At 51.7% G+C, this 12396-nt stretch overlaps 1 protein-coding gene across 9 annotated transcripts in view; it reads left to right on the top strand.

Annotated features, from left to right (window-relative positions):
- The first annotated feature begins 289 nt into the window (after window positions 1–289).
- Window positions 290–12396, top strand: part of SLC6A12 (solute carrier family 6 member 12) — a 30569-nt gene continuing 18462 nt past the window's right edge. For 2 of the 9 annotated variants that reach the window (XM_059403842.1, XM_059403840.1), the window contains exons 1-4: window positions 1278–1535; window positions 2771–2855; window positions 4868–5130; window positions 10706–10840. In XM_059403842.1, the coding sequence (XP_059259825.1) occupies window positions 1526–1535; window positions 2771–2855; window positions 4868–5130; window positions 10706–10840 (493 nt within the window). In that variant the 5' untranslated portion in view covers window positions 1278–1525. Of the gene's footprint in view, window positions 378–631; window positions 909–1273; window positions 1536–1576; window positions 1598–1708; window positions 1730–1842; window positions 1926–2770; window positions 2856–4867; window positions 5131–10705; window positions 10841–12396 lie in introns of those variants that run through there. The other 7 variants (XM_059403847.1, XM_059403845.1, XM_059403843.1 and 4 more) reach the window with 7 other exon arrangements.

The raw sequence follows: 12396 nt of genomic DNA, 5'->3' as shown, positions 1-12396 counted from the left end.
CCCGACCAGTAGAACAGAGGAGAGGCTCAAACTTAGGTCTTGTCTGACTATAGACCTGTGTCCTTTCTAGATTAGGCTCCTTGAGGTATGCTCTGGGCAGTTTCTCTAGGAAAATCCCAAGGCAAAGGGTAGTGGTTGTGAAGGTCCAGAGCCTTGCCTTGAAACCACAGAGGGCAGGTACTTGGTGGAAAACTCCAGAGCGTGATTCACCCTCCTCCTGAGCCCTCGTCAGTGAGGCCAACTCCCCTCCTGAGGTTCTCAGTTTCCAGCCTGGGGCTTGGTGCCTCCCATCCTCCCGCTCTGGTGAGAGAAGCCTGCACCCTGCTTCGCACACCCTCATCACCTCCCTCGGAAGGAGCTGGCACTGGAGGGGCAAGGTGAGGAGGGGGAAGGCGGGAGGGACAAAAGGAGGGAGATGTGGTCAGATGAGAGTCCGAGCCGTTTGGAGGGGTCGTCTTGGGACAGCGTCCACTGGGACAGTTTGGGGGGCACCCACAGAGGGAGGGAGCTGGGGGTGGGGGACTGGGGACAGAGGACTTGGCTTCCTGAGGTTGGATGTTGTAATCCTGGTGCACAAACTTTTGGCTTCAGTCCCTCCTGTTGCTTGTGGTGTTTCTCTGTCCCTTCACTTCCCAATACACTGGCGTATGACTGAGCACACACACACACACACACACACGCACACGCACACGCGCACACACACAGCTGCTTTCTGTCTGGGAGTCCCGGGACGACAACTCAGACGGGATTCTGAGCTGGGAGGAACAGGAAAAGGAGCAAAGGTGGAAGCTGGTTCCCCTCTCAAGTCCCGGCGGTGTGGGCATTCTTGTAAGCAGCGTCCCCCGGACTGTGCCAGGGACTGGAGGCATGGAGCTGAGCTGACCACGGGAGCCAAGATCGGGACTGAGGTGAGCAGGAAGTGGAGGACAGGCTGTGCCTTCGCAGTCCCTTAGAGGTGCCTCAGAGGAGCTGGAGGGGTGAATCTTGGGAGGCAAGATTTTGTAGGATTGTGTGTATCTGTTGTATAAGAGACTGGGGCAGAAGGCAAGTGGGATGTTGGGGAATCTTAGGACCAGAGGCATCACCCCAGCTCTCCCAAGCCACCCGCAGCTTCTACGTTGCTCAGGGACGAGCCTGGGGAAGTCCAGAGGTTGGGGGCTGGTCCCAGGGAGTGGGGGAAAGAGGGGTGATCACCTGACTCAGAGAGGGAGGGAAAGCAGACAGCGCCCAGCGAGATGGGGCGAAGAGCAGACGGGACAAACCTTGGGCATTCCCGAAGACTCGTGACCTGCAATTAGCCATGTGGATGCGGGGTTCCCTCCCTCCCCACGGGCCGAGCAGGGCAAGCAGGACGCCAAGTGTCTCCCAGAAGGAGGAAGCTGCCCCAGCTGAGGCTATGGGGAGGCGTGGGCACGCTTGTGCCAGAGGAGGGCAACAGGGAGCCCTGGGGAGGGGCGGGCGGCCACAAGCTGAACCAGGCAGCCCACAGGGTGTGAAGGACTAGCCGGAGTCAGGTTTTGGTGCCATGCACACAGGTATGTGTGTGCAAAGGGACGTGACGGGAATGGCACCAGTGTGTGTACGGAAATGGGAACTGGTATGTGGGTGTGGGCTGAAGCAGGGGCTGGGGCATCCCGTGCCGCCACCCCACGGCGGGTCTGGGGCTGGGCTGTTCCTGTGCTGGACTGGGAGGGAGATGGGGCCAAGCTGGGATCCCAGCGGCATGGTGGTGAGCAGCATTCCTCCACGTGTCTGGTCCTCCGCTAGACCCTGACCGGACCTCCTCCTCCTAGACCTTGACCCATGCCCAGCTCCTGTAAACGGTTAATTTTAGACTTGCTATTCTCCTGAAGATTTCCTCCATGGGCAGCACTGAGCCCAGTGTGGGTGTAGGTGTCTTTGCTTCTGGAGGGCACTGACATGTGGTGAGCTCCAATGCCTGTCCCCCCGCACCCTGCTCCAGCTTAGCAGAGGTGGGAAGCGGGTTCTAGGGGCTAGAGAGGTGGCAGGGCTGTGACGGGGGAGATCTTGGGAAGGGGGAGATCTCTGGAAGTCACCTTGACTGTAGATAGCACTTGTTTATTCCTCGCAAGTGGGCTAGGGGCAGAAGGGCACAGTGGGGACGGAGTGAGAAGGGTAGGGGGGCAGGCTGTCCTTTTGGCTTTTAAAAGTAACCCCCACAAGAGATCTCTGACCTTGTGTTTATGTCTGACCTCTGCCTTGACATTTCTTCCCTGAGTCTAACTTGAATCCCACTTGCTGCACTGTTTCCCCTTGACTTGCCATGGCTCGGGGCCAGCTTCCCTTTCCACAGGCTCATGCTTTCATTCTGCCATTCCGGTTTTTCACTCTAACCCATAAATTATGATCTTTCCAGTAACCTTAAAAAAAAAAAAAAAAAAAAAAGTTCCATCAGTATCAGCTCATCAATGTGTTCTCTTCTGGTCTCCCCCATCCCGACACAACCCAAACCCTGTGCCCAAACTGGACTCTGAGATCTGCTTCCCACTCTGCACTCGCTTCTGGTCTTCCCTTCGCTCACTCTTTGTCCCCACCAGGTCTCCCCTCCTTCTACTGTTGCAAACAGCTTGGCCCTCACGTGGTGCTTCTGGTTTGATAACAGGAAGGCTTGTCCCCTGACCTCCCCCTTGGAGACCTTTGTGCTTGGGCTTACCCTAAGCTAAGCTACACTATGGCTTGGCAAGAAAAGGCTTATTTTTATCCCCTACCCTCCCAGCACCCCTGTTGAATGGCTCATTCTCTCTTCCAGGGAGACTGAGAGCCCAGAGAGGACCTGTGAGTTGCCTAAGGTCACACAGCAAGTTAGAGACTCGGCTCCATCACTTATTGGATCTGTAAGTTTCTTCAAATCATTCAAAAGTCGTTTTTACTGAACACCTGTAGGGGATCGAGTCCTGTCCCTTCATCTCCCTGAGCTTCATTTCCTCATTGATAAAATGGAATTTGAAGTAATACCTACTCAAAGATTTTAATGAGGATGAAATTTAATAATGTATATGAAGAAGTGTAGATTTTGGGCACAAGGATTAGTCAAATGTTAAACTTTTATTAATGTTATTACAGGCTAGGAATGGACTAGACCTTGGGTTTCCTGTCCGGTGCTTTTTTCCATTAATGTTTTTGAATTCATTCATTCATCCATTCATCTGCCTGATAACGATTCCGGGGCCACTCCTCTGGGTGCCTAAGCCCCAGTTCTGTAGCAATGTCTGCCATCTACCATTGGTTCAGGTAGCAACAACTCTTTTCCCCGGGGCCAAACTGCCTCGTTCTTCCAAACTGACACTCTGGTTCTCAAAGCCTCCCCCAGCCTCCAAGGTCCGACGGTCTCCTCTGAACCTGGAAGCCTTCTTCCCTCCCTCCTCTCTTACATGGGAGGCTGGACACCTCTGATTTCCAGTAGGTGCTTCTCTCTTCATCTTTCTTCCTGGGCTGAACTTGCCATGGAAGCCTGTGAGTGGGTCCCCATACCAGAATCTAACCCCGACAGGCTTTCCCGTTCCTGGGATAACCCGTACCCTCCAAGTCACCTTCAAAAATTTCCATAACCTCAAATGGCTCCTGCCACGCCCTTCTAACTGACTTGGGCTTGGGCTGTTGCCTGGGTTAAAAGGACCAACAAATAAACACAGACGCTTCTTTTAGTAAAAAGAATCCCTTGTGTTTCCCTAGAGCCTTGGAGGAGCACTTGGTAGCTTCGGGTCACTTTGATTCCCCCAGCGCCCCCCGGAGGTGAGGGGCGCTGGGTGGGTACTTGCCCCTGGAGCCCGGACCCCTCCTCCTGGCAGCTCCCTGGGAGCCAAGGCGGAGGTGGCCTCAGGGTGCCTGTGGGGGGGGGGAGGGGAAGGCAAACAAGGACTCCAGGTACAATCCCACGGTGCCGCAATTTGTCTCCTGGAGGTTGACAAATGGACAGCGATAGGGGCAGAGTAAAACCGAGGGAGGCCACGTCATTTTCCTGGCAGTTCAGGGAGCTCTGGGCTCTTTAGGAGAGCAGGGACTCAGGAAGGTCAGTAACCTACTGTCATGCTTAGCCACATCTGGGTCTCCCTTGAGGAGACCACCCAGCCCAGTGAGAGTTGCTCTGGGGTCGACCGCCAGAGCCCCTTGCTTGTTCTCAGGACAGAGGTACGACGGGGAGAGAAGAACCAGGTTTCCCTCGAAGGCCTGTGCTTGGTCCTGGCACCAATCCCAGGTCTCCTCTGACCTTATTTAAAGACCCCACCTTCTCCTTCCCTCCCAATCAGACGCCCAGAGCTAGCTGGCTCCCATGTTTACCCGGAGCTGATCGATTCCCTGGCACAGGGATGAGCACACAACCGGCCAGAGGAAGACCATGCTGTCAGCTGGGCCACACCTGCCCTTTGACCTCCTGTCACCCCTGGCAGGCTTTGATCCCTTCTGGCCTGGAGGCTGGAGGCTGGGCAGGTGCCACTCACTGGACCGCTGGGCAGACAGGCAAGCAGGGATGGTGGCTGGCTGTTAATATCAGAAGGGGACTCGGAATAAAAGACCTCAAGCCTTTTCCTCCCAGTCTACTCCTATACGGTCATCGGCAAGTCCCTTCATCTGTCAAGGCCTGGATTTCCCCCTCTGCAAAATGGGCAAACTAAAATCGGCTCCTTATTTGCTCTCCGAGTCACAAGAGCAAAGTGTAACTTTCGGTGTAAATGTCATTAAGAGTTTGGGAAGAAAAGCAACACCCCGACGATATTAAACCATATTCTTACAAAGGGAAATGTGACCGTCATGTTCCGACAATAATGAAAGCCTAGGAGGGAGAAAGCAGGGGTGGAGGGTGCGCATCGGGTTGGTACAGCTCACCCCTTCTCCCCCAACCTGGCAGTACCTGTCTCACCGTCCTGCTCTGCGGTCTCCCGGTCCATCGCATCGCCATGGACAGAAAAGTGACAGTCCCCGCGGACGGGCCTCCTGTGGTCTCCTGGCTCCCTGAGGAGGGAGAGATGTTGAACCAGGAAGGCGAGGACCAGGTGAAGGATCGGGAACAGTGGACCAACAAGATGGAGTTTGTGCTGTCAGTGGCCGGGGAGATCATTGGGCTGGGGAATGTCTGGAGGTTTCCCTATCTCTGCTACAAAAATGGAGGTGGTGAGTTCATTTTGAGGTAGGCGTGGTGGGGAGAGCTGTGCCTTGACCGCCAGGCAGGGCCTACCTGGGTGCCTCCTGCCTGGCGGTGTGATGAAATGGAAGGAGGCTAGATGGAGTCGGAGGGCCGGGGTCTGAGCTCTGGCTGTGCCTTGGGGGTCCTCCGCCGTGAAGGAGGGATGCTATCTCCCAGGGCCACGGTGAAAGGTAAACGGAGGTCATGGGCAGGACCGAGGAATCTGAGTATGTAACAAGACAGGATAATAATAGTCCTTCATGATGGTGTACAACGTCGGTTGCTGATAGGAGCCATTCATTTAGCCGGTATTATTATGGCCCTGCCCTGTGCCAGGTGCTGTTCTAGATCCAGTCCAGAACACATTCTGTGTGTTATATTCTAGATCAGGGTGCAGACTACAGCCAAAGAAGTAAAATGCATGATATGCTGAATAGTGAGGAGTGGAACGGTGAGAAGCCAGGCAGGGATGGGGGTGGGAGAATGCTGGGTCGCTGGCAGCGGGGGATGTTGGGGGGAGGGTCTGAAAGGTGAAGTAAGGTGCCAGGAAAGCTTGCGTTGAGGATGTGACTTGAAGGAGGTAAAGGAGTGAGTCTTGGGGATGGAGAGCAGGTGAAGACCATTCCAAAGGGAGGGGAAGGCAAAGGCAAAGGTCCTGCGGTGAAAGTGCACCTGGCCTGCTTGCAGAACAGTGAGGAGGGCAGTGCCCGAGGGGGAGAAGAGTAGGAGAAGAGATCAGAGAGGTAACAGGGCTCACATCCTGTAGGCTCTGCTCTGAGAGAGATAGGAACTGTGGAAGAAGTTGAGCACAGGAATATGACCTTCTCTCGGATTTTTTTTAAGTTAAAGAAACATGACTTCATTATTTTTCAGCACTGATTGTAAAAATGAGCAGGGGTGTGGTGGGAAGGGGCCAGCTCAATCTTTTTAAGGGTACAATTAAAGGTTTTTCGCATATTCATAGAATTATGCAACCACCACCACAATTGATTTTAGAACATTTTCTTCATTCCAGAAGGAAGGCCAGAAGGCATTAGCAGTCTCTCTATTCCCTCTCGCTGCCAGCCCTTGGCAATCGCTGATCTACTTTCTGTGACTACAGGTTTACCTATTTGGCATTTTCATGCAAATGGAAGTGTCCATTTGTATGAATTTATTTGTGACTGGACAGATTCATCATTGCTTTTTGAAAATACCTTTATTCTTTCTTGTGGAAATTGTATACATTTATTGGGAAACCTGAAACTTTCCTGAAAAGTAAAAAGAAGAAACATTCCTACTTAAAGATAATCATTGTTTACAAAGTCCTTCTAAACACTGTTCATATTTAATTTTTTAAAAAAGATTATTTATTTTGGAGAGGGGGACAGGGGCTGAGAGGGAGAGAATCTCCAGCAGATTCCCTGTTGAGCACAGAGCCTGACATGGGGCTCAGTCCCATGACCAGGGGATTGTGACTTGAGCGGAAGTCAAGAGTCAGATGCTTACCTAACCAAGCCCCTCATATTTACTTCGACAGGTATTTACTGAGCATCTACAGGTACCTTTCTGTATTTCAAAGCTTTTAGTTGTTATTAGCAAGTGTTTGAACTAATGGCTCCAAAGAAATAGGAATGGGGTTTCTTGGCAGGTGAGGGCTATGGGGCGAGGTTGTGGAGTGCGGGTGAATGCTGGCCAGAGATTAGGGGAGGTGAAGAGAAGTGGTAGGGTCAGTGACTTGTTTCTTTGTCTCAGGCCAATTTCACGGACATGCAAGGCATTCATGTTCCAACTAAAGATGATGGAGGCTGAGCCCTCATTTCACAGAGCACACAGAGGCTCCTTGGGATATTTTGTGACTTGCCCAAGATCGTAGAAGTGGTTGGGAGCTGTGTACCCTGGCTGCCTGGCTCCCAGCTCGCCCATCACTCGCCCTGCCATCTGAAAAGGAGGGAGAAAGAGGGTCCAGGGGACAGGTTTTCGGGTTCAGGTACCTGCCGGTGTCCCGCCTGGTGGCTGCCCTTGGCTGTGACCTCGGTCCTGGCTATGGGGTGGTGTAGGGAGACAAGTGCATAGGACAGTGAGCAGGGACACGGGGCTGAGCCTGGGTGGTCTGTGAAGAGGCAGTGCCAGAACGCAGCTGCTGGGCGGAGTCCAGGTACTCGTGTCAGCTCTGCCCCAACCTAAGTGCCCGGGGAGGACACCTCACCACCCCTCTCTCCTGTCTCCCTTATTTCCCCACACATGAGAGGCCGAGCAAGGTCAGGGGTCCCAATCTGAGGTCACTGGTCTTTGGGGGTCCAGGAAAGTAGGCATGTAGTTTTCCTTATTTCAGACAATGTAATGATGGATCTACATGGGAACATGACTTCACCGACCAACTCAAGTGTTGACTTTTTGCTTTAGGCTAGAATTTTATGAACTCGCTGTGATAACAGGGTTTCTCTCGAGCTGACCATAAATCCTTAGTTAGCAGTAAGGATGTGAGGGCGATCTGGCTGTGACATCTTTCACCTCATTGGTCGCCAGGGTTGATTCGGCTGATCTGGAAGGCCAGGCGGGTGGCCCCTTGTCCCTCACCACTCCACGTGCAACCTTCCCAAAGCTGTCTGCTCGGTCTAAAGAGGACAACCTTCCCCAAGAGAAGAGGGCCGTTCTTCTGTATAGGAGGATATAGGAGTAGCAACGTTCCCCTTCTAGAACCTCCAAACAAGCTCTCTGTTTGTTTGGGTCTGTTTGTAGGAGAACATAAGGTAGTCAAGCGTCCACATGAGGAACTGCAGGGGGCACTCTGACTGGCTTAAAAAAAAAAAATTTTTTTTAAGGTTGTTATATATAGTTTTTGCTGATCTATTAATCAGTTCATAATGAATTGATAATTAGTCAACCAACGGTTCTATAGAGGTAAATCTTTCAAGAGGGATGAAAAAAATAGTGTTATTGGTGTAATCATGTCTTTGGTTACAAAAAAAACAGGGTGTCACCAAACTAGGTCATCGTCAAAAAAGGGTTCACCCCAAAAGAGAATTTTATGACTCCTGAGTTTCAAACTGTTAGTGGTTCAGGAGTGAGTGCTTGGCAGAGATAATAAGGCATACCTTAGAGCAAAGGGAGGGAGACTTTAAACACGTCCCGAGTCATCATAAACACTCAGGACGTGTTTAAAGTCTCCCTCCCTTTGCTCTATGTTCACAGATCCCTGGGGGGCCTCACCCGGCTGCTCGGGCCCAGAGCCTGGGCACATGCCAAGAGAACTGTGGGCCAGGTCAGCCTCCCCGAGTGAGGATTCTCAGATGTTCATTGGAGAGGAAGATGTTTGCAGTGATAGTGTGTTGAAAACCCAGGGAGAAAGCCAAGAATGGATGCCTGTAGGCGCTGGAGGACCAACTTCCTCCCACTGCCTGCCATGGCCCAGGCCTGGGCCGACTCAGCCTGAGGGTGGCCCGGCTCCAGACCTCCTGAGCTCTCCCCAGTTTCAGTGGGGCAGAAGTCTACGTAGCCAAGGGTAGGGCTGAGGCCCTCTCCTTCCGGAGAGGGAAGGACCTCCACACAGTCAGCAGGAAGGGGCCCATGAGTCACATGCCACCACAGACTTCCGGTAAAGCGCCCTCCGGGAGAACCCCGCACACTGCCCCTCAGCCTCACCCCTGTAACCCACTAAGCCACATAACCTGGAGTCAGGGGTGTTGCTCCAGGCAAAGCTAGGGTTACAAAGGACTTCAGGACTTGGAGAATTACTGGCTGCTGTGGCTCTAGAGGGCCCAGAAGGCTCACAGATCCTTCTTCTTCACTTTCATTCTGCTCCTGGTGGTGCAGATGGGTAGGAGAGGCGTGGAGGGCCATTTGGGAATGCACATCAAAGACTTTTAAATAGTGTTCAAGCCCCAAGGGTAGAGGCAACCCAAACGTCCATCAATGGACACAGGGATAAACAAAATGTGATATATACACACGAGGGAATATTACTCAGCCTCAAAACGTGGAAAGGCATGGAGAAACCTTGAGAACATGAAGCTAAGTGAAATAAGCCAGACAAAAACATAAAAACATAAGTACTGTATGATTCCTCTTATATGGGATATCTAGAAAAACAATAGAGAAGGTGTAGAACAATGGTTACCAGGGGCCTGGGGAGAGGCGGGGAATAGGGATATAGTGTTTAATGGCTACGGAGTTTCAGATTGGGCTGGCTGAGAAAGTTCTGGAAACCGATGGTGGTGGTGATTGGATAACAAAGTGAATGTACTTAGTGCCACTGTACCGTACACTTAAAAATGGTTAAAAAGTAAAATTTATGTTGTATGTATTTTACCACCAAATAAAGCAAAAAAAAAAAAAAAAGTACATTCCCTCTGACTTACCAATTCATCTACTGGAAATTTATACGAAGGAGCCAGTTAGCTAAATGCACAAGGATGTGGGCCGCAGATCACAGTGGAGTTTGCAGTGAAACAACCAGAGGCCAGTGGAGGTACGGATGAAATGAGCTAGGACAGATGCTTATGTTGGAATATAACACGGCCATTGAAATGATGCTGTCTACATTTATTGATATAATAGGTTCATGATATGTTTTTAAATAATTATCAAGAATGTATGGCAGGTACTCATTTTGGCCAAAAAAAGAGAAATGTGTGTGTGTGTGTGTGTGTTTATAAGAATATTGGAAGGCTATACAATGTTTTTTTCCTTTTCTCCCCTTCGTACTTTCTATTTTTCCTACAAAGGAAGGTGGGTGACTTGGGTAAGAGCACAGACTCAGGATCAGACCAGCTGGCTTGGTGTCTCAGTTTCTTCCTCTGTAAAATGGGGATAACAATGGTACATGCCCCGTGGGAGGTGGTTCTGTGAGGATTCGGAAGTTGGTGGAGCCTCACATACAGTAAGCACTCCATAAGTGCTAAGGGTTATTTTGGTGCAGAAAACAATAATCTGTTCACCCCCGGCTACTCTTCTGAAGTGACGTATATGTCTTAGAGACTGAAGTGGGCATTGGTGGCTTAGGGTTGTCTCCAAATTCACTAATTTGCTGGATGCTTTTTCAGCCTGGCCTTCTGTGAGTCAGCACCTAATAACAGGACTGCTGAAACTCCCGCACCCGAGAATTGGCCTGAGCAGAAAAGCCTTCTCTGCTGGGACCCCAGTTCAGATCTGGGCCTGGTGGAGGGGGAAAAAAAAAATCTGAAAATTATTAGAGGAAAAATAATTTTTCTGAGGTGTCTCTGTTTGTTTTTCTCTAAAATGTAACACACTTGATAATTTAACAGGCATATCAAATTATACAGAACATATGTTTTGGTTCCAAAAATAATAAATGGACTAAGTTTGTGAAGCACACTGAGAAAATAAATTGGGCATCTATTAGGATTTCCACCTAAATATTCACTCCTTTTTCTTCAAAGGTCTTTCCTATCCTGGGGGTGGGGTCAGACTGGAAAATTTCTGCCCGTCCCTGTTCATAGACAAGAGGAAGCCGACACGGGCCCCTGGGAGGGTGGGGAGGGAGATTACAGGTGCCGAGTAGTGGGACACTGGTCTCCCAGATGGGTCGAGGACTCAGCCCCTGCCCCCCTTCTTCCACAGGAGCCTTCTTCATCCCCTACTTCATCTTCTTGTTCACCTGTGGCATCCCGGTGTTCTTCCTGGAGGTGGCGCTGGGCCAGTACACCAGCCAAGGCAGTGTGACAGCCTGGAGAAAGATCTGCCCCCTTCTCCAGGGTGAGTGTTCCCCTTTGCCCTCCTACCTGGGCCCCCAAGAGAATCCATCCCTCCGCTGCTCCTCCCCTTTCCTTCCCTGCCACCACCTTCTTATTCGTCTATTGTGGGGGACACAAGGAAGTGTCATCAGACTTTGGGGGGCCCCAAACTTAATAGATCCTGGGGAGGAAGGCACTCCTCAAGAAAGACAATACAAAATCACCAGTACAAAACTAGATACAGAGCCTGGAAGGGGTCCTTGCCAGTGAGGAATTGTGAAGGTTCATCTTCCTCAGCTTCCTGAAAAGTTGTTCCGTGTATATGGCACGGCCGCAGACATGCCACCGAAGCCCATAACCATAGTGACGATGACAATGACGATGGCTAACAACTACTGAGCCCCTGTTGGGGCTCAAGTAAGAACTTTATGTGCATTTCCTCATAGGATCCTCTAGTAATAACTCACTTAGTTATTTGTAGATGAGAAAATGAGATCATTCACTGAGGATTTGAACCCAGGTCACCCTGAGCTGAAAATTCACGCTATTTCCTGTGTTAGGTTAGGGATTCGGTTAGGCACCGCTCCTGTTCTCTCTGTGGATTTGCTGGCTAATGCGAGCAGCTTGGGGTGTCTTTCCCCCACTCCAATTTTAGTTGATTGGGCCAGTCCCCTGGGGGCCATTGGGAAACCCAACCTTTGTCTCTGAGGGGTTCCTGGCCTAGGTGAAATGAGGAGAGGACTCTTCCCCTCACATCAGTCTCTGAGAGAGCCTCGGGGACTGGGCTATCTGCGGTTACTGCCCAGCTTAGTAGGCTGGGCAGAGGCGGGCATGGGGGGAAATTACTGGTTCCTGAGCAGGCTGGGAACCTGACCACTGACTGGGGGTTTGGCTGTAGGGACCAGGCTAGTTTGGGGCTAGCCGATTCCTCTTGGGGTACCCATGGGACCTCTGGAGGAGCAGCAGTAAGGGGCTGGGGCAGGGCAAAGCTTGGCCTGCACACCTTTCTACTCATGAGGGCTGGGTCCTTCTGGAGTGCTGTGGCTTCAGCCAGAGTAGTTTCTCAGCATTCTGCTCTGGACCCCAGGAGTCGCCCAATGTCCCACACAGCTGGGCTCTATCCCTAGGACCCAGGGATGAATCTCCTGCAGGTATCGACTAACTCTCCGAGGGGATCACTGCAGATAGGGTGAGCAAACCGATCATTGGATGCGGGTTGGAGGGAAGGATTGCTGCTCCTTCCCTCTTTTCCAAGTAGAAGAGACAGACTCTGAGGCCTAGGGTCTCAGGGAGAGACGCATTCAAGGTGTGTGCACCTATTTTGGTGGGAGGGTCCAAGGCTGCTTACTACCTTGCCCTCCATCTGCGTAAGGGCGCCCACCCCACAGATCACCCTCCCCATATGGGAGGGCACACCCTGTGCTCACCCACCCTCCCCCTCAATTTACACACAGGCACAAGCTTCCTTCTCCCCCACCGCCCCAGATCATCCCTCCCTTCAGAGATGGGGCACCCCCCCCCCATACACATCAGCTCTGGTGCGCTGCCTCCTCCTGGGTCAGGTCGGTGTTTACTGGG

Source organism: Mustela nigripes, chromosome 6 (genome assembly GCF_022355385.1).
Source record: "Mustela nigripes isolate SB6536 chromosome 6, MUSNIG.SB6536, whole genome shotgun sequence".
In the NCBI taxonomy this organism is placed as follows: domain Eukaryota; kingdom Metazoa; phylum Chordata; class Mammalia; order Carnivora; family Mustelidae; genus Mustela; species Mustela nigripes.
The sequence above is the reverse complement of the archived record's forward strand: the minus strand, read 5'-3'. Positions and strand labels throughout refer to the sequence as shown.